General features: G+C 42.9%; 1 protein-coding gene across 6 annotated transcripts in view; it reads right to left on the bottom strand.

The window, feature by feature from the left end:
- Positions 1 to 21,688, bottom strand: part of DEPDC5 (DEP domain containing 5, GATOR1 subcomplex subunit) — a 39,077-nt gene that overhangs the window by 16,184 nt on the left and 1,205 nt on the right. For 4 of the 6 annotated variants that reach the window (XM_053993531.1, XM_053993525.1, XM_053993528.1 and 1 more), the window contains exons 3-32: positions 21,245 to 21,332; positions 20,538 to 20,584; positions 20,118 to 20,203; positions 19,237 to 19,320; positions 18,527 to 18,576; positions 17,954 to 18,023; positions 17,526 to 17,604; positions 16,523 to 16,584; positions 16,029 to 16,098; positions 15,547 to 15,619; positions 15,290 to 15,393; positions 14,914 to 14,988; positions 14,593 to 14,727; positions 14,057 to 14,118; positions 13,889 to 13,962; positions 13,298 to 13,367; positions 12,759 to 12,795; positions 12,232 to 12,352; positions 10,980 to 11,200; positions 9,241 to 9,444; positions 8,605 to 8,740; positions 8,145 to 8,242; positions 6,184 to 6,249; positions 4,677 to 4,860; positions 3,439 to 3,599; positions 2,945 to 3,062; positions 2,618 to 2,785; positions 1,546 to 1,765; positions 519 to 652; positions 62 to 170 (exon numbers count right to left, since the gene is read on the bottom strand). In XM_053993531.1, coding sequence (XP_053849506.1) covers positions 62 to 170; positions 519 to 652; positions 1,546 to 1,765; positions 2,618 to 2,785; positions 2,945 to 3,062; positions 3,439 to 3,599; positions 4,677 to 4,860; positions 6,184 to 6,249; positions 8,145 to 8,242; positions 8,605 to 8,740; positions 9,241 to 9,444; positions 10,980 to 11,200; positions 12,232 to 12,352; positions 12,759 to 12,795; positions 13,298 to 13,367; positions 13,889 to 13,962; positions 14,057 to 14,118; positions 14,593 to 14,727; positions 14,914 to 14,988; positions 15,290 to 15,393; positions 15,547 to 15,619; positions 16,029 to 16,098; positions 16,523 to 16,584; positions 17,526 to 17,604; positions 17,954 to 18,023; positions 18,527 to 18,576; positions 19,237 to 19,320; positions 20,118 to 20,203; positions 20,538 to 20,584; positions 21,245 to 21,332 — 3,206 coding nt within the window. The remainder of the gene's footprint in view (positions 1 to 61; positions 171 to 518; positions 653 to 1,545; positions 1,766 to 2,617; positions 2,786 to 2,944; positions 3,063 to 3,438; positions 3,600 to 4,676; positions 4,861 to 6,183; positions 6,250 to 8,144; positions 8,243 to 8,604; positions 8,741 to 9,240; positions 9,445 to 10,979; positions 11,201 to 12,231; positions 12,353 to 12,758; positions 12,796 to 13,297; positions 13,368 to 13,888; positions 13,963 to 14,056; positions 14,119 to 14,592; positions 14,728 to 14,913; positions 14,989 to 15,289; positions 15,394 to 15,546; positions 15,620 to 16,028; positions 16,099 to 16,522; positions 16,585 to 17,525; positions 17,605 to 17,953; positions 18,024 to 18,526; positions 18,577 to 19,236; positions 19,321 to 20,117; positions 20,204 to 20,537; positions 20,585 to 21,244; positions 21,333 to 21,688) is intronic. The other 2 variants (XM_053993527.1, XM_053993530.1) reach the window with 1 other exon arrangement.

Raw genomic sequence — 21,688 nt, 5'->3', positions numbered from 1 at the left:
TGATTATTTGAGGAATTCTTATGTAGAAGCAGCAGCTAAAGAAAGCCCAGGAAGTCCTTACCTTCCGAGGGCTGTCCATATAGGTGGGTGTGATAGCAATGCTCCCACTCTCTGAAGGCTGGACAGAGCTCTTCCCAGAAAGCATTGCTGTTTGCTGCTCCCCCAGAGTCCTAAAAGAAAAGGAAGGAATACAGAGTTTATTCAAACATACTTTGTGTCAGCTTCCCCCCAAAGGCAACTGTTGCAGAGGGCTACTGATGTATTTTCAGATATTTGCTTTCCCACACACTGAGGCACAGATCCAACATTCCATAAGTACCTTTTACCCCCACAAACAACATGGACCCTTGAACTCAGTTTTATTATGCATGTGTAATACTAATTTAGCATTAAAAATATTAATCCCTTATGTATTTAACACAACATGAGGCAAGGCTCCCCAAATGTGCTTTAGCCAGCCCAGGTGCAATGTGCAGGAAGGATGTTCTTGGCTCTTCACACAGCCTGTAGAGACTCACTTCTGACTGGCTTCCATCTGCAGCAGAGCTGAGAGTGCTGAGGTTCCTTTTTTCCCAATGGGAGGTCCAGACTGCTCCAGGGAGTGAGTGGGAATTGGACCAGCAATCTGCAAGCCTTTCATGGCAGACCCTTTCTAACAAAGAAAAAATGGAAGCACAGACTTAGTCAAGCTAGGCTTAACTAGTAAGCAAGAACACAACACCTCATGTCAGCAGGGCTTTATTAAGCACACTTTAAAAAGGGAGTCCAACCACTTGGTACACAAAAAGTGGAATAAGCTAGTGTCTTTTGTGGATGTTATTCTGAAAATAAAATGTATGTTATTCTGGAAAAGGTGAATTTGCTTCAAAATAAATTACCCCATTTGCTGTGAGAATGGGAACAGGATTTAATACATATTAGCCAGTTTCTCTGCAGCCTCTTGAAACTGTTTACCAGAAAATTCACTCACATATTTCTCTTTTTCCAATCCTTCTCCTGAATCTGCAGCACAGAACCAGTCCAGGTTAACCCAGAAGTGACCAGCTTAACTACCTCAGACCCCTCTGGATGAACTGTCTGCATCACAAGGCAGAGTGCTGCACCTAGGCTAAGCCCACCTGCAGCACAGAGCAGAGCACACTTGCAAAGAGGAGGCATCAAGCTCGTGGGTAACAAAAGACTGGCTACAGTATAAAACAGAGCAGTGCCAGGCCAAGATAGTGCAGAAGAGTCTGGCTTGTCCCTGAGCCTGGGTCCAGTCACAGCAGCACAGGATGCTCATCCCAGGGAAATTTCCTTCAAGCCGTTGAAGGAAACAGCTCTGTTTCCTCTCCCAAAGCATCACTTCTGTGATGCAAAACTAGCACATTAAGCCCCACTGTCTGAAAGCTGACACAGCACACGGGTCAGCAGTGTCCTTTAGGGATGGATGGCACGGACACGGGCACCGTGCCCCAGCCTGCCCGGGCCGCACTCGGGTCTCCCTGCTGACGCCTCATTAGCGGCTCGGGTCACACCCAGCCTCAGCGGGGGCCGGGGACTCACTCGGATCATTCGATCGGAGCGGTGGCGGCGGCGGATGCGGTTCAAGCCCTCCACGAAGCGGATGAAGCCATCGAGGAGCTGCCACTCCTCCTCGTCCGAGCGGGGCTTGTCGCCGTACACGTCGCAGTGCGCCTCGCCCTCCATGATGCGCTTGGTGGCGCTGATGCAGGCGGGCAGCAGCAGGAACCGCGTCCTCCAGAACTTCAGGGACTCGATAAGGCTGCAGGAACGTGGAAGGCAGGACAGAGGTCAGCAGTTTCCCGGGAAGGGTTTTCCAGAATCTAAAGTATAAATCTTTATACCTGCTGTGCTTTTCAGTGAGTGCAGCGACCACCCTCGCTGCTATCCCTGAGACAGAGCAAGCACGAGTACTGTGCAAAGGAATGGTCAGCAATTTGAGTATTACTGGCAATAAGGCTGTCCTCAGAATAATTGTCACACAGAGATACGCTTTCTTTTCTGTAAAAGATAGGCCTCGAAAGCTTTTTCTCTAAAAATATGCAAGCAAAAAGGAATTTTCAAGGTGCACATTAGTGTAGGAGGTATTTTGACTGAGACCTGAAAAGAAAAGATGATAAAGACTGGTTGTGTGGAGAGAAGATATCAAAAAAGCTATTGATACTAGTGGAGATATTCCACATTTCTGGTAAGCACTTGCTCCACAGCTTAGGAGTAGGACTGCAAGTCAAGCCCAGCACTCAAGCAAACCTGCAACAGCTTCAAAATAAATGGAAGTTTTGAGTCAGATCCAGAAATCAGTAAGAAGCCAAGAAAAGCATCTGTATGGTACAAAATGCTATCTTATTTCTTTGCATTTGTAGCAGAAGAAAAAAGAAGTTCATGCTGAATTTTGAGATCAAGAGTCCATATCAAAGGTCAGATAACGCAGCAGCAACACAGAGCAAGGTTCCCACAAGGCAACAGCTGCTGGAAGCTGACAGTGAAAGCAGGCCAGATATTCTCCCTGGAGTACTGAGCATTCGTGGGTTGAACTTGATGATGAAATTTTAGGTCAAAAAGAAAAAGAGGCAATTAGGACACAGAACAGTCTGGATGGAAAAGAAGCTCTCACCTGAAATCCTCTGAACCAGCAGAGCAGATATACTGATCCAAGTAATTCCACTTGTACTCTTCTAGTCTCTCATGGGAAAATTCTACCCAGCAAGAGACAAATTCCGAGTCAGAGTGTGAGGGGCACAAGCTGTAGGTGTAGTTTATCTGAGCAGATTCATATGGATACCTAAAAGATGAAACACAAGCATTAATCTCAGTATTCATACTGATGCTTCTCTTTCTTCTCCTAAAAAGAAAGAAGGTGCTCTTTCAAGCAAGCACAGAGCTGGAGAAGAATGTTCATCTGAACACTGACAGCAAACTGCTCAGGCAAAGAGATACTCACTTTGGCAGGTACCGAGTCACAGTAATTATTTTGTCTTTTAAGGTGACTTTGTGGAAAGTACGGCCCATGCTCAGCCAGTATTGATTCTCTTCCTCAGGTCTATTTCTTGACACAAGACCTAGTTGTAAAAAGCAAAACCTTTCAGCTTACTGCAGTACTCAGAACTTTATCAACAAACTGTGCCAACAGGAAGAGACTCCAGAGCTGGAGTCCAGAAATGGGCTTCTGATCTCAGCACAACCTAAAACCCATCTTTCAGGCCATATTTTTAGGGAGCAGTTGCACAAGGAGTCTTTTGCTCTTACAGTTAAGATTTGCTGGTATCATAAGCAAAGAAGAGCACTTGGGATTCCTACACCACTCATTCAGAACTTCCTTGGGCAGAACCACCAAATAACAGCCAAAGTGTTGAGCAACTGGTGGATGTGCCTAATTTGAGGTTACTGGGACTGGCAGAAGAGAAAAGCCTGACTTGTCAAGCCCAGGTCACTCACCTCTGCTGTAGAGGGGACTGCTGCTGAGCGGGGGTGGCACGGCTGGGGCCGGCTTCTGCGGCTTGGATTGCACAATAATCTGATAGCCTTGCATGAGACGCTGACAAATAAACTCCTCAAACACCTGCTGGGCTGTCATCTGCACTCCTTCCTCATCCCTCCTGGACACAAAGGTTAAGCAGACTAGAATAAGGAAGCTGACCACACACCTATTCTTAGCCCTGCTGCGGGCCCTGGAGCCCTGTGCCTGGGAACACCTGCCTGGGGGAGCAGGAGGGAAAAGGGGCACCTTTTGACACAGGGTGATGAACTGTCTGGCAATATTTACTGCTGCCTTTGAAAGCAGTTTGGCCACTAGTAACAAATTTGCCTACAGCAGTTGTGGAACAATAAATTCCCCAAAGATGACTTTTCCAGCACTTTGCAGGCAGCCTAAGTGCAGTTTGTACACGTTCAGGAGAGCTCAGAACGCCAGTGAGCAGCAATGCTCCAGCCTCTCCCACAGTGGGAACTGGAGAGCAGGGAGGGGTTAGAGAACACATTCATCTTAGTGCAGCTCCTGCTCTGAACTTCGCCTTCCTACTGACATTTCTTTCAGGTGTTTCTTCATTAATCCTATTACTTCCTATGTATTTCAATCACCCTGATTAATACTTTTGTTTTGCTTCTGTAAAGCAGCAACACGAGCAGATCTTTTGATGCCTTACAAGTTATGGAAAGACTGAAAAAAAATTAAGATAATGAGACTGCTTCAGTAAAAAAAAAAAAAAAAATCCATCTAACCCTAAGAAACAATAGTTACCAGAGACCTCTGAGACAAGCAGAGAAGTTCTATTTGCCCAACTAACTCTGTTTTCCAACAAGATTCTTTAAACTAACGAACCATTAGAGGGAGGATAAGCATCTTAAATACTGTGTCCATATGCATTTGCTCATTTAGTGTTTCCAAAACACTTGTTAGAAAGTAGATTAACAGAGATGATAGCTTGAGGTTGAATATTCTGATCAAAACACAACAGAAAAGAGACACAAAAATTATAACATCAAATCTACAGAGCACACCATACTGTCAGGTGGGAACATCAGAAAAGGTCCAAAGCTATCACTGGAAAAAAAAGAAAAATGTAAGTATTCTGCTGCTGTGTTAGCAATCATCATTCACTTGTACAGACTGCAGTGATCCTCTTCCATCACCTGCTCCTTAAGCAAGGACTGCACAGAGGAGGTGCTGGCCAAACCTGTCAATGTCAGCCTCTGGCAGCAGGTCGTAGCAGCCCTCGGTGTAATCGTTCTGCAGGCTCTGGCGGTCGGGGAAGTAATCCGTGGTGAGAGGGAGGCAGGCCGGGGTGGTCAGGGATTTCCAGTCCACTCCAACTGTACAACAGAAGCCTGGCACTATGGGGGGAGCAGACAGCGTCAGAACTGCCTCGTTGTGTCATGGGGGCACACAAGGGGGGCACGTGTGGTCACCCATGGAAAAACAGGGTGCAGAGCAGGATGAAAGAAGTGCATGAAGAGGAGAGTTAAAAAGAATGAGAGACGAAAAACAGAGTTGGCATAAAGTCAACAGGGACAAAAAGGGGTGTGGAATGGGAAGGGAAAAAGAAAATAGGATGGGAAGAAGGGAGGGAGAGAAAGAGACAGAGTTTGTTAAACAATGCAGTGCACATGCTGATTCAACCCCATCATGCAAAAGGCATTCAAAGTTAATACATTTAATTTCCTCTTGATTGAAAGCTAGAGCTGACATAGCCACTGCTCTTCCAAAATTACAGCAAGTGAGATGCAGTTACTGATTATTAATAAACAGATCAACATTCCAAGTCTGAACAAGAAAATCAGACCAGTTTTGCATCCTAGACAACTACAGAAGGAGCTGGAGAGGAGAGAAAGAATGACAGACCAGCCTCTTTCTGGAATAGTACAACAGCAGAAATGGGAGTATTTCCACAGTTATAAAAACAGAAGATATATCCAGAGGGTGGGAAGACCAGAAAAATAGTAACTTGGAAAGCAATCTTTTCCCACACCCTTTCCTAGAGTTATGCTTCAGTTTTGAGATTACAGGGATGTAAAAGTAGACATTAAAAAGTGAAAAGCTAACTAGATTATACCAAATCATCAGCTCACCACTGCATTACATTCTGACCCAATTCAAACAATCTGTATCACCTACTGTTGCTTAACTTCTTGTCACAGAGCTCCTACAGACAGAAATTTATTTTACTATAAAACTGTTAACATTAATGGCAGGAACACTGCACAAGAAAGTAATACATGAGACTACAACAACAACAAAAAAAAAGCTTTCTTAAGCAGTGACACACTTGTTTCTCTAGGAAGTGAAGGCAGATATTTCTCAGTAAATGGTACCAAATTCAGAAACTGACTGTACTAATTCTACTTCAACAAGCTGGTACCAAACAAACTTTTCACACTGAGAGGCAGATAAGAGTTCAGCAGCTTTAGCTTTTTGCAGAATAGTGTCTGGTAAGGAAAGAATTTCAGCTGTAACAAAACAAACAGCTTCACATGTTCTTAAGAGCTACGGAACTGCAATCAGAGTGAGACAGTACAGGCAGATCCTGCAAATTACTGCAGGCCAAAATAAACCACTGCCAAAAGCCAAGGAGGCTCCTCAGTTTCTTGCCTACCACCTCCTGATACCTCTATATATGTACATGCCCTTTCCCTCCCCATCTTCCCACCTATGCAAAGTCTCTTCCAAACCTTTCTCCTGCTTACTTGGATCTGGAGAATTAGAGACAGCATCTTCCAAGGAATCCTTGTTCTGAGTTTTGAGGTTCACCCCTACAAGAAAGAAATGTTATTTATTTTAAGCACATATGCACTTCTCTTGAATTTCAAATAAAATAAATCAAAAGCATGGTGATGTTTTAAGATACAGAATTTCTCTGCATGGAAAATCTCAGGGTTCTGCACAGGAGAAGAAACCACTAAGCCAATTAATGAGGAAAAATATATCTTGGATCAAACTTGAACATCTCACTAGAAGTGTTCAGTAGCTAAAACCCAAACAAAACTCTCCTCCCCAAAATGATGAAACATCTTGAAAAGTAGATGCTATAAGCTCCTATAAACAGATGGTGTGTCACATGAGAGAAAAAGAGATGCTAAGGAGACAAGAAAAACTGCTGCCTTCAAAGCCATTTATCAAAATAAAAATTTCAGTAAGCCTCCAAACATTTAACAGGTACTATTGTTTAAAACTAGCTCAGGTAGATTTACCCAGGAAATGGGTATCAACACCATTGCTGTTCCCCTGTAAGAGAAAGGGTGGGTATCTGCTACGTGAGGATGCCAGAAACCCGCAGGGGAGCTGCCTCTGAGTGGCCTTCACCTTCCACCAGCTCCTCCTGCCATCTGCCATCCACACCGGGAATTGCAACAGGATTTCCTTGTCTGAGCTACCACCTCCATCTGCGGGGCAACAGCGACAACGTCCCGAAGCCCGAGGGAAATAGATGGGGTCATTTTTCACTCTGGAGCCCTGATGCACCACACCATGCTGCAGGCAGCAGAGGAGAACCAGACCCAACAAGAAATCCCATTTCTGGAAATTAAAAAAAACCCACAACTCCCCCCACCCCCCCAAACTGCTTCATTTCATAGGTGACTCAAACCATAAAGGGAGAACTCTCAGTCCAACCACTGAGTACCCAGTGTGGCCCCTATAGATAGGTGAGGGTCTACAGACACAAAGAAATTCCATAAATGCAAGCATGTTTATTGCCAGGACCTGCTCTGCATTTACATTGTGCAAAGTGCATCCAGCTGAAATGCAGTTTAGCAATTGCAAAAACAAACAGAGCCTATCTGGAAGCCAGAAAATACTAAAAATGTAAAGCAAGGAAATTAAATGTAATCAGAACAAATTCACAGAAGAAAGCAACAGAAAATAATTTTAAATGTGACTATGTGAATACAAGATGAGGCACAAGAAAATTAGGTCTGCTAACTTCTTTATGGCTCTGAAAGGCATAATGGAAAACAAAATTGTCTTAATCCAATGTGATTCAAAAGGGCAAATTTATTCTTAAAAAATCTTTAAATTGGTTTTGAGAAAAGAACATAAGTCTTGAATGTTGTAGTCCATAAGTTCAACTTTTTTTCCATGTGCCTAACTAAAATGCATATCCACAAAAGCAGAGGGTCACAAAAAACCAGACAACACAGCAGAATGCTTAGTATGGCATGTTGTTCCATTTACAGGGCTGAAAAGAAATGTTGAAAATTTTTCACAAATTCAGGTGTCTGGGTAACTTAAGGAAGATAGAGGTAACCTTCAACTGAAAGTACAGACACATCTTCTCTCTAAAGGATAACAGCTTAAGGCAACCCCACCAAGAAAAAAAAAAATGCTTCTGAACACCTATTTAGTTATTTTTTGGGTCTGAACATCACTGCTCTGTTATTATGGAACTCAGTTACTGCCTGAGAGCTTATTACCAGTAAACAATGAGCATCTTTCTATAATAAACCTTATGAGACACACGTAGAGAAGTAGAGACACATTAAACAAAACTAAACTAAAACCAACACAGCAACCCAAAGCACTACCATACACCAAGAAGTCCAAGTAAGCGCACGAACAGATCACTCTTGATTCCCCCTGCTTTGCCGCGCCTGTTCCCGCACTGCCACGAGTCCTGCCCCATCCCCTGAGCCTGTCCCTGCCCCGGTACCTGCGCCCGGGCCGGCCCCCAGCCCGTTCCCGTACTCCTCCGTCCCGCTGAAGCTCAGGAAGGAGGCACTATCCCCTGGATGCCGAGAGCTGACGTGTCTGCAGAGAAACAAAGCAGCCTGTTTTGTACAGCCTTCCTCACCCGTGCTTTTAGCAAATGGACCAACAAGCCCTCAGCCCCTCTGCCTCAGCCGAGCCCGGGCTGGAAGCAAGCTCTTCCCTCGCTGAGGTCGGCAGAGGTGGAACGGCACAAGGGCGGCCCAGAGAAGGCTGTGACAGCATTACATAAATGTCCATGCTGTTTGTTTGCCTCCAGCAGTAACCAAAACGCTGCCTTTGCAGGACAGCAAAGAACCAGCTACTCACATCCCCTCAGGAAAGAGATAAAGCTTAGCTGGTTATCAACAGACCTGATCTCATGGTCTACAAACCCAACATTCAAGACTGAGCAAATGGCTCACCTGCCAGTTGCCTCATGGTAAGCCAGCTCCAGCAGCTCCGCAGAGGAATGTGTCAAATCCTGCTGCTCACTGCCCTGCATTTCTGCCATATTCTGGCGGGTTTGATGGTGGATCTGGATAGCTTCTCCTGAGGGACCTACACAGTTACAATTGGATCATTGATCACCACATCTGCACTGATTCCTCAGTTGCTTTTCCCCTCTTTTGCCAACAGCACAAGCAATGAGAGCTAATGGACATTAAGAAAGCATGTTCACAAAATCTTCAAAGCCTTGAACCTCTGCCATCTCCTCTGAAACAAGTGAAGCAAAATATTTTTTAAAACATTTTGGAGGGCCTATTTACAAGGCATTAAACAATTATGCAAACAATTCAGCATCAGAAAATCAACCAAAATTGTAGTTACAATTACCTTCAAGAGGGTTAGGTTCCCTTCAACAGGGAATTGCTCTGTACCTGTTGCTGCTTGTTTGCAAATAGAGGTATTTCCCAAAAGAGGATTGCTTGGGCCTGTACACAAATGAGTGTAGTGTGCAGAGCACTTTAATACACCAGAGCTCTCACTGGCTCTCTTGCTGCGCTAATCCTGGCCAAGGGCAAAGTCCCAGCAGGCAGGTGTGCAGCGAGGCAGCTCACCCACGGGGAAGGTGTGCATCCAGCGCCTGCGGTTCGACGTCAGCTTCATGGGCATGCGGGACGGGGCGAAGGGGTTGATGAGGGCGCGCTGGGGCGCGTACCCCCCCGGGCGGATGTGCAGCAGGGACTCGGCGCTGCCCACGTGGAACCGCCCCGGGGCGCTGGAGTCGCGCTGCTGCGACTCCAGCGTGTTCTCAAGGAAATCTGCAAAACACAACCAAGCCAGCGTGAGATCCTGCAGGAGCCAAGCACAGGAGAATTAACTGCTCAGGGATATAAAGACTGCCCAGGGTAAGGGGAAATAAGGAGACTTAAGAAATAAGCAGGCAGAGAAGAGGAAAGCAATTCCTATCTGGCCTGAAAGTTACAATGTAAACAAGAACCCAGACAAGAAAAAACATTACTCCATCTGCCATTACAGCCCTGCTATAAACGGTAAACTTCTACTAAATGAATCAATTAAGAAACCACTTGCCCACCGGCACTAAGACAATTATGAAAGGCTACTCAGACATTAGATAATTCTTGAGAAATCAAAAGACTGATATAAAAACTTCAGGATGAGTACTGAAGCCACAGCTGAGCCTTGTACACATGCCTTTTCTGTAATACTCAGATCTGAGCACTGAAATCAGGGATTACTCCCAGAAAACGTGGGACATGATCTCCACAAAACACCAGTTAGTTGTCACTATTCAGTGTGGAACAGAAGTGCAGTTATTTAGAAATAGGAGAGAAAAATATACCAGATAGATAAGTAGCAATTACTCTGCCCAACAAGTGGAAATCCCAAAGAGAAGGGTCTCATTTACCATTTTATATTGTCAAATACAACATGTGAAAAACCTCAGTTTCTTTGACTCTTCCCTCCTGGCCAGTCCTAACCCATACACATCCTTATCCTGCTGAACACCCTTCAAACTAAAGGAGTAACAGAAATATCAAAGAAAGAAAAGACTTGTATTAACTGACAGCAGGGGAAAACATGAATGGTAGATGTGATGTCAAGTACACTGTGTGAGAGCAGCTCCACACCAGTAACTGCGATTCCTGTGACAGATAAATATGGTATCAGTGTCATACAGCATGGCATGAAAAAACCATGAAGAGCCTTCAAGGATAGAATTTTATAGAAGATGAAACAGGTGCAGGAGGAATACAATTTACCTAGAAATGAGCTGGGTTTGTGGAAGATACTGCATATTGCCTGAGAACAAAATTAAATTGGAAAGGAAGAAAAGAGGAGTGCCAGCACTGCTAACACACTGAGACAGCTCAGCAGTACATTGTCAAAAGAAGGATCCAGAAAGTGAGTCTTAATAACTCCCCACAGAATCCCCATAGAGAAATTTTATAGGCAGGGTCCCCCAGGGCTCACTGCTAAGGGCAGTTCTCATTCAATAGATTATAGGTGACCTAGATAATACAAGTTCCTTGTGTATGTCCACACTTGCAGGCAGGCACAGGAGAACAGTCAAGTACTAAAGAAGGAAATAGGCAAGGGAAAAGAGCAAATCAGTGTCAGGACACTTCTATTTAGGACAAGCTATAAAAAAAAAAGCAATGGAATTGGACAAGGACGACAAAGAGAGAATGCACACCCAGCTGCAGCTATGGAAAAGCTGTCCCATGAGTGCCAATACAAGCACCATCTCCACTGTGCTGGCCTGGCAGTGGCAAACACAAACTTCCCCCTCCTCTCCCCACCAAAGGCACCTTCCCACCTGCCCCAGGCTGACCTCTGGTGCTGGTATAGCCCAAGGAGCTGCTGACTTCACACTGGTGCAGGTGAGGCCGTGGGATCATCAGGATGTTGGAGATCTTGCCCAGAGAGCTGTCGTCAGAAGCCTGGCTCCTCACCTCTTCCGGGGGCAGCGCGCGGCTCTGCAGGGAGGGGCTGCACGAGACGTCGTACGAGCTGGAGCTCTTCCTCGTGCGGCTTTCCCTCTCCCTCACTGACCTGCTCAGAGGGATGCCCAGTGACAGGAAAGACAGATTAATCCCCAGGTTATCAGGGGCTGGGACAGGCCCAAGTCATGCATAAGACTCGATGCTCAGCAGGTGAACTCAAGAAGGGCATTACAGGGAAGCCATCACTATCTTTTTTGACTGGTTGGGTAATTTATACTTCTGTGCATCACACAACATAACAAGAACACTGCAACACTTCCAGCACAAGGGCTGTGAAAGGATTTGCTCAACTCCCTCTGCAATCCTACAGACACCACACCAACGTGGTAGAGATGTGGCCTAGCCTACAGTGCCAGAACCATGTAGCTACGGGGAAACTACTTGGAATTATCAACTATTTAAATTGTGCTGCCATCTTTCAGCATGTGTCCCTACAGGCTGCTCAAATTAACATACTAACCAGAAAGTCCACATGCTCTGAGTTAGGCAATACTACTGAAAGAAGCAAAGTAAAAAAAGTACTTCAAAACAAGCTTGTCAACACTGTATTTCTGAAAAAGCAATGATATTTATCATTTATTCAATGAATTTTGCCAGGACCTGAGAATCATCAGCCTCTCCTCAGACAAAAGTACATGGAATAGTTAAGAACCTGCACTCAGCTTTTCTGCCTCTTCTCTCATTCAGACAGGCATCATTTTCAGGGAGGATTCCTCACCACTCTGTTCACCAGTTACTAAGCAGTGCATCAAACAATCTATTTCTACAGCTCTGTGCAAGTCTAATGTGCAAATACTTTCTTAACCCCCCTGCAAAATCTGCTAGGAAGACTAGCTTTATTCCACTTCAAACAAAATTAAAGATTTAAAGAAAAAAAAATTATGCCTTTTCCTAGACCCCACACACTATTTTAGAAGTAAAACACCAGACAATCAGTCATGAAGATCAGGTACAGATGAAGCTTTTTGTTCAACTGTGAGCATGTGGAGATCACTTCTCCTTGTATTTCTCCAAGTATTTTATGTCTCAAGCACACATAACATGGCTACTCCAGAACCAGTGCACTCCCAAGCCTCTCACCTGAAAGAGGGACAGCGCTGGGCTCTGGCTGGGCCTGGCAGTCTGAACACCTGGGCATCATAGCCATCATAATCTACCTGGATAGGCAAGGCATTCTCAGCATCCTTTGGAGCTCCTAATGCTGAAATAAAAATCATACAGCACTGGAACGTCTTTCAAGAATGTTCAAGACCTGCAAGGCAGAGTATCCACCTCTCACCCCTAAGGAAAGTATCTATCCCAAAAGAAATCCCAAAGTGTCATGAGCAGAGCGGCTGGAGCAGCTCAGTTATCAAAGTTGGTGCCTCTGAATCAGGCTGGCTGAGGCCATAATGCCTTCCCCCACACATCCTAAACACTAAATGAATAATTGTCAAGAAGTCAACTAACACATGCACATTAGCATCCCAAGTAACTCATCAAATATGAGTTTGATGGTTTTCTGTAACAATTGTCCCTTCCTTGTGCTAAAGTGCATTGTCTTCCTGCAGCTGTTTGTTACTTTTGGGAGTCAGTGGGACAGATCATTCCAGAACAGAATTACTTACAGGCATCACGATTATTTTTTGCTTTCTCTGTCAGTGGCTGGAGGGTCCAACAAAGGAAGTGTGAAGTGACCAAAAAATAAACAAGAAAGAAAAAAGAGAGCAACAGAAAAGACAGATGGAAGGGAATCAGTCAGCATGTTCTAAGGAAACATCCTCAGTGTGATCAAGCAGACAAAGTTTAGCTTGCTGACTCAGTGAGGCAGCCAGACAACTTCAGAAATATTAAATACTGATATTTGATCACAAACCTATGTGAAAAACACAATGCTCAACACCTTTCTTCCTCTCCATAGAGATCTTTGTCACAGAATGAACTAATTTTTGTGGTGGCTAAAACATTTCTCACCCAGTTTTATCTAAGAAGGAAAGACCTACAAACTAGTCTGTCATTCACAATCCCCACAACAAACCTTGCAGCTTTGCTTTCACAGCCTTTTAACACAGAAACTTAGTTTCAGCTGTTGGAATACTTGTGATGCTAGACTGAGAAGAGGTATCGGACAAGCTAGTAAGAAAATATAGATCAGAAAGATTCCCACCTTCCTTCCTGCCAGCTTGATCCGTGGAGTGAAGCTGTTACACAGGAGTTGGCTTTTGGATGTGTAGAAACTGAAAGAAAATACAGTGTGGCTTTAAGAACTCAACACAGTTGGTTTGCTACTCAGTAAGCAGACCAGGAACCTGAGTCAGCTATTGGATAGAGAAAAAGGGATAATTTTCTGTGCATAAAAAAGTTTGGAAAACACTGAGAGATAGTTGAGAGAAGCTACTCTTTGCCTAAAGACAGGGCTTTGATACTTGTACAGCCTCAGTCTAGACACTTCTTAATATGCTTAACATCTGCATTGCCCAGTTCATTTTCTCTTTCTATGGAAAGACATCCACTTCCACTGTGCCATTTACACAACTCTTCCTGATTTACACAACTGTAGTCATTCACACCAGCTGTTTGAAAACCCTGTCATTTCTATTAGGTTGCATTAATGCCCAGAGTTCTGCAAGAGTAATGTAATATTTCCTTTGCTTCACAAGGAAAGCAGAGGAGATAAAAGAAGAAAGAGAATTCAAAGAGATTATGAAGAGTAAAGCAAAACAGAAGTGTTTAGCAGAAGCTGATAGAATTTACCTACCTATGATTTATCCAGTGTGGGATATTGTAGTCATCACCCATTCGTGAGTCACCAGGGCCACAGCGATTATGGAGCTGTAAGAGTAATTCAGAAGCAACTAACTGTATCCAGCCAGTCACAAAATGAGTAATGTTTGTAGCAGAACAAGAGAAGGGAAAGCAGCCTTACCTTAAAGAGTGGTACAGCATGCAAGGGTTGCTCTCCCATACACACCAAATCCACACCTATCCCTGTAAACAGACAATAGTAGAGTTCAGCTATCGACCAAGCAGGACTGATATGCAAAGACAAAACAGATCACCAATTTGAACTGAAGACCCCATATGTATTCATATCATAAGAGGCAATAATACTGAAAAATGGTAGTTTAACGGTCCCATGATATGGCTATAAACCAACAGTACCTCTGGGGATATAAAAAATTATTTTCCTAAACTAATGCAACTCGTGCAGGATTATCCTTTAAGAGAAAGGTTTGCACCCAGACAGGTGAAGTTCTCTATCATAAACAAAAGAAACTAAATGCCTCTAAGTACTCCGAAAATCTGCTCATTTCAATACGAAGTGCAGACACAAGCCTTGCAGCTGTAACCCTTCCTCCCAGAGCACACAACTTAGAGCAGATGCTTTTTCACAGCCAGAAGCAGCTGGATCTTTCCCAAATCTGTGCTTGCCTTCAGAGAGGCACAGGCAGAGTTATTTACCGTTGTCAATCATGCGCTGCTTGGTCAGGATCATGAGGAGCCGGTCCACCTCGAACACGCCCACGCCGGGGGTGATCACTACCGACATCTGCCCCGTGCGGTCAAAGTTGCGGTTGATGTAATGCTTGTCAAACACTGCCAGAGAGAACGCAGCAATACTGTCAAAACACCCTGGATGTTTCCTTCAGAGCAAGGCAGGTGACCACTTAATATTCCCCTCCTCTTCACACAGGAAAAAGTAACATAAGTCCACAGCCATTTATTGGCAGCTGCTTTAATGGTTCTTTCCCTATGTATTTTTACCCATTGCTCGTAACTTACCATTGAATGAAAGATTTATAGCCTCCAGGTAGTTCCCTTGTGCTGAGGTAGAATTGTAACCTGAAGGAAAGCCCTCTGGAAAAGTATTCAGAAGGGGAAAAAAAAAAAATCATAATTCCTGTATACTAGCTTTATATAATTAAAAACCCACATAAAAATACATTTGTATTAAATACTATTGGTTCCAAAATGACAGGGAAAATTGAAGTTATTAAGTTCCACAGAATGACTGAGGCAAATTGCCCAGCCAGGAGATCACTAAGTAGTATGACACCAGACTCCAACTAAAAATGGATGGTTTACTGACAAGCTAAAAATCAAAAAAACTAAAAAGAGACAGCAAAGGATAAAAGCAGGAAAAGAAAGATTCTTGTACCTGCTTGCTCGAGCCGTACCAGCACAGGATACTGGATGAAAAGCTTTTTAATGGTCACAAGCAAGGAGGTCCACTCCTCCCGCCTCTCGTTCTGAACTACAACTCTAGAAAAAACACAGCCTGATGAGGCCCATGAAAGAAGCCATGAGGGGAAGTGAGAAGGGATGAACAAACTGTAAAGAAATGCACAAAAGGGTGCATCAGGTTGCACGTACACTGCTGGACAAGAGGTGAAAAGAATTGGGAGGAAAACATACTTGTAAAAATCTTCATAAAATCTTCCCTCATGATCCTGCCGAATTGATGCACGATGTGCTTCAGGAAACTCATCTGAAATGGAAGGAAAAGCACATCTCATCTTATGCTCTTCTATAGAAATGACTCATCTTTTCCAGCAAAAAGCTGTTATTTCCATTAAAAATAAACAAACAAAAAAACAAAGCCTCCAGCAAGCAAACTAAAAATCAAAACACTTGGAGAAATATCAGACCTCCTATACAATAAAAAACTGCTTTTAAACCAATATGACAGCTTGAGTATGATGAGGGAAAAAACCTCTTCTATGTAAGGTTCTGACTGCAGTACTTTCATAACAATGGCTGTGTACCTACTGTGCTTGATAGAGAATACTTTGAACATGGCAATTAAAAAAAGAAAAAGTCCCTGTCAGCCTGTGACCAACTTTCAAGAGATGAGATAGGTTTAAAAATGGAAACATGAAAATAGAAAATTTGCATACCTATAGATTTTGCTTCATAAAATGTCCTTGAAAATAGAACCACTGTCACTTCATGGCTGCAATTCTTCTCCTGTCCAGGAAGAACAAATGCAAAAAGAAAACATTAAAAGTCACATTTGGTAGAAAGTTGTGTATATACACATACAGTAACAGCCTTTCTTCCCTCATACCTAGACACAAAGGTAGCTAACAAAACCTAGACTGTTGCATTAATGGATCTGCATTAGTGCTCCATCTGCCTCTCTGAAATAACAAATGGTCTGTCCTGCAGATCCTGTGCTGCCTGGCTACATCACATTTACCAGGAGCACTCTCCACTAGTCTCTAAAGAAGCTCTTCTCTGTAATTGCCAAGATTTTTGTTAAGAAAAAAAGACAGTTGATACAGTTTGTTTATACCCACAGCAATTTGATATTCTGATGTGTTACTGTTCAGAGAGATGCCCCTAACAATTACAGAAAAATAAAAAATTAAAACTGAACTCAACTATTTACCTTCCATTTTGTGAAGAGGTCAGCAAGGAAACCATTCACAGCTTTCTCAAAGTATAGATCCCCTGCAAAATAAAAATCTCCCAAGCATCAGGTAACAATAGTTACTTCACCTCTAGAAGTTAGATATGGGTCATATCTAACCCTAAGATTCTAGGACAATTATATTTATTAAATCTCAAGCAGCTGTGTGCATAATAAAGGACAATATCACTAAGATGAGATGGTAAAAAGACTAAAAAGCATGACTGTTTTATGATAAAAAGATTAAAAAGCATCACTTTTTTCATAGGATGTAAACATGAGACTTAATGCAAGAAGGATCAGACCTTTAATTCATTTTTCCAACACATTTGCAGCATGCTGGGAAAGCATCTGTACCGTCTTTTAGGCATAGAATGCACAACTGATCCCCTGCTCTGATTTGAATAGTTGCCTAGTTCCATATGCCTAAACACATGGTCAAAGGAAGTGGCAAGAGGTTTGCTAAAGAATTAAGCCAGAAAAAAAATGGGATGACAGAGAAGTGACTCATTCTTAATGCCTAAAGTTGTAATGGTTCCAGCTGAAGTTACCAACTTCAACCTGGGCTAAGGCAGGTTTCGCTTCCTCAAGAAGCCAATATCAAGAGAAATCTAAAACATCAAGGTCCTCTTTGCACAGGACTTCCACACATTTCTGGCTTCAGGATTCATAACACTTCCACCTGCCCTCATCACCCAACATGTTCATATTCATAGAAAACCTTTCCAATGCTCACAGTGACTTGGTGGCTGAGATAATGGTACCCAGATTCTACAGGGACAGGAGAGAGATGGCACAGGCAAGGACAGAAATGGGTGGCACTGCAAGGAAGGATCTAAGGAAAGACCACAACACACCCTGGAGCACTGCTTAGGCCAAAGGCAGGATATTTTAGTGGTAGAAAAAATAATAGCAGTGGCAGTTTTCTAGTAGGGGCAGAAAGGACAGCTGCTACCATCCACAGCCACAGTTACCTACGTACCATAAATATCAAAATCCCACATTTCACAGCTCATCTGGATAAAAATATAAACCATGGCAGACGTGGAGCGGAAGACCACCTGCAAAGGAATGCAAGATCTTATTTAAAACCAAGTACATTCATTAGAAGGCCCAAATGAAGAGGTTAACTACACAGCAACTCATACAACTGTGGCCCTTGCATCACAGGGAATTTCCCCTCTAACAAGTTGGCATTTCCCCTCTAATAAGTCATTCCTAGTGCTGCCAGCACAGCAGAGCTGAAGTTTAATAATAATTCATTGTCCTGAACTTATTGCCATTCTTCACCTTACAACACAGCCAATTCCAGTGATCATACAAATCTGCAGGCAAGATAGAATTACAAAAATCCTGGCAGGAAAGGAAAAGAAGGGAAAAACTGCTTTCCCCTGTTTCATGAACTCTTACCCGGGTGTCCTCACTGATGTATCCACAAGTGACTTTCTCACTCTTTACCCACAATTCACCTGCCTGGGCCCTGGAAGAAAAGAAGTGCAGATATTTGAACATGAAGATTAGAGAATCAGTATTTGAACAAGAAAGAGATGCGCCAAAATCTGCAGTCAAGGATGACTTAATTGGTTAAAACCTGATGTTTAACCCAAAAGAGGTCAAACAGCCATTTCCCTCTGCATCTGTACATTTCCTGGTCCCTGTGTTACCCCAAAAGCAACTGAAGTAATCCCCTCTGAACTATCCATACAGCTTGGGAAGGGTGGGTAAATATTCTAAGAGATAAAAAGAAAATTATTTGGCCTCCATCAGAGGCCACAAGTATAGCTGGCTGCCCTGCTATTAGTTTCTTCTACCCCAAACCAGACAGAAGCCTTCCCCCACCCCACGGTGCAGGCAGAAATCCGTAGATGAGTAAGAGAACAATGAAACATGAAGGATTTTTCAGAGAAGAGTCTCCAGCTGGACACTTAAAACTCATGAAGCTAGAGCAATAAGTCACAGTAAGCCCTCAGAGGAGGCACTGACCTGATACCTGCAAATTCAACTTTTTGGGTGACATATGCACATGTGCTGACCTAGGAAAGAAGATATACGTGTGTTAGAAGAAGAGCAGGCTCAGAGTGAGAAGAACAATGTACCACTCACACTCAAACATGTTTTTTATGACAGAAGTTACAAAATCCATTCAGTGTAGTTACTACTAATAGCTCAGCCTACAGAACCTCTGTAATAGACAACAGAAAATCACTTTTAACACAGATCAACTCTTAACTGTGATTATTTGCCTAATTCACTGCACTTAGAGGAGCCAAAGATTGCACTTCAGAGATGCAGGTGGAAGATATTGTAATAGCTGCTTATTAAGTGGTACTCTCAGAGAAGGGATACTTCAGCATACTTCTACTTGACAAACATTTGGATTCGATTCCTTCCAAATGTAGTAAATCATTAAAATTCAGAACATAAGCAAAAAAACTCTCTACAGCATTTTCAATGCCCAAGGCAGTAATCAAAATTATACCAGTGGAGTAGGAAATGATGGGATTTGTTTTTCTACAACATCTACACCCATTTTCCAACTCTGATGTGCCACTCACAGCACAAGATACTCAGGAGCTGCAGGCACTGTCTTTGTCTTTGGCTCTCTGCATTTTGCAAAGCACTTCTTTTCTTTCACAGCAAACAAAACATAAGGTTCATCACCTGCACCTGCCCAAGGGCAGCAGGAGCCTTACCAAACTCTTCTTCAGTCGCCACATATCCCCACGCCCAATATACTGATCCTTAAATGTCAGCTCCACCAAGTCTAAGGTCACCTCCTGGGAAATGAATGAAAAACACTGCTTAGATTTTACAGGCTGTTTTTAAGTAGGGCCCACCAATCTGTTCATTTAATAACCAAATGTTATAAGAAGGGCTACTCAAAAGCACATCAATATCCCTAAAACTGCAAGATAAAGGGGAAGCCCATACAAATAAATATCAAAGTTGTGCATGTACCTCAACTATTATGAGCTGCAAAACACTGCACAATGTGATCAGAAAAAACCTAAGGACTAAATCTGTACTACAAGTCTCAGTGCATACTGGAAGGGGAAATAAAACAAATTACTGCCATTGTTCATGACATTAAGGAAACCTCATTTCCTGCAGATTTCTGTCTTGTGCAGAATGTAAGTTCTGACTGCAGCTCTTTTAATAGAAGGGACATTTACAGGAAATGCCTCTAAGAGGCTCTGTGGTATCACATAATGCAAATCCAGGCCATGGCTCTTCTTTTGACTAGGCCACTTTCTGGTTTTTTTTACCATGCCTGGTTCTCATTAATTTCTGAAACTTAAAAATATGTGAAATGTCTACATTTCTACCAAGCTCTGTTGAAGCAAGATCATAAGAGTTCAAAAAGAGAGCAGAGATTGTAGAGAGAGAAGAAACACATAACAAACCAACAAATAATTAAAAAGTCCAAGGCTCATTTTCTTAGGGAAAAAGACTAAATATCTTTCAACAAAAAATAAATGCCTTTCTTCCCCAGACTACTGTAGATGGAAAGTCACAGGGCTCTGATTTGAGTCAAGTGATGGAATGGATGGAAACAAGTGGCAAAACCACACACCTTTGGGTCAACAACATTGACATGGACATCCTGGTAGGGCCGCAGGCGGAACACTTGTGCAACTGTCTGATCCACACTTATCGTTTCTGCCGCAAGAACGAGAGAGGACAGCAGAGAAGTCAATGTCCCTAACAGGTCTCAAGTGCTTTACAGGTACAAAACCAACACAGTGAGACTGTCATGAAACACAAATTTCAGGCTAAAAAGCCAGGTTTGCTTAAACCATACTAACATTACCCAAACAAAAGCAGATTTAGAACTAACTGCCCATTTTTTGTTAAAATTCTAATCCTTCCCTTGCTAAACAGAAAAAGCATTGATTTTCTTATGAAATTAAATACACATGCTAGCCAATCAAAGGAACAGCCCAGTCATGTCACCTTTCCTATGATTTTACTGTGCATAAGTCTCGAGTTTTACCTTTCTGCAAATCTTCCTTAAGCGACTTCACTTGGAGAAGCAGGGGACTAGCATGGAGAAGAGAAAAAAGACAAGTTGAGATACCAACAGTCTCTCTGGTAAATCACACACAAAACTATTTAGTAACATGGACCACAGGATAAGCTAAAGAGAAACATTAATATCTTCTAGAAAGCTTCATACACCATCCTCTCCCCATCTGTATCTTGCTCCTTACACTCTTCATAATTATAAGGTACTCTTGAGGTAAAGATGATACTACAAATGGGAAATTAGGTCACACAAGAACTTCTCAGATCCTCACACAAGTGTACTGCTGCTTTTCAGATAGAGGCTGCAGGATGAACAGGTTCATACAAGGCCACAAAATTTTAATTTTGACTAGGATATACTGTAGGATAGGAGAATAATCCTTAGGTAACAGCAGATTTAGGAAGAGGATACAGACATTGTTGATTCTATATTCAGGTGCTACTTGGCCTATGGAAGATCAGCAAATTAACACCAAACACAAAGAATTCCACAAATTTTAAGGAAGCACTCTTGCTAAAGTTAACCTCTTTACTTCTCTTTAGGCAGAAAAAATCATGGCAGAATTCTGAAGCAAAGTTATGTCAGCCCTAAAAGTCTTTCACTCTAGAAACCAATACATATTAACAGATCCTTTCAGTGCTCCAACCTCACTGATATCAGCAAAGAGAAGTCACCTGTATTCATCATTGGGATGTGCAATTTCCACAACATCTCCCAGCTTGATTTGAAGAAATACTTTAGGATTCACCACCAGTTCATCATCTACAAGACATAAATGGATGAGGGCAGTGAACAGATATATACTAAACACAGACACCTGCATGTTTGCATACAATAGGTCAGCATACATAAATACACCAAACCAAGGTGAACACATCAGCAAAATGCTTTCTATTCCCCACATGACAGGGTCCCTACCCAGCCACTCCTGCCGGCACAAACAACTCAAATAACAGAACTTTCTCAAAAGAAGTGTTCAGCAAAAGACTGTGCCTTATTTCGGGAACCAGAATCATCTTCTGTACTTTTCATACAATAAACATCAGCAGGAAAGTAGACGGTCTAGAATCTCAACAAGACTTAAGTAAGTCTAGAAGTAGTGAGCAATCCAATCAGTG

Source organism: Vidua macroura, chromosome 18 (genome assembly GCF_024509145.1).
Source record: "Vidua macroura isolate BioBank_ID:100142 chromosome 18, ASM2450914v1, whole genome shotgun sequence".
NCBI classification, from domain to species: domain Eukaryota; kingdom Metazoa; phylum Chordata; class Aves; order Passeriformes; family Viduidae; genus Vidua; species Vidua macroura.
Note: the sequence above shows the minus strand (reverse complement) of the source record. Positions and strands in the feature narration are given on the sequence as shown.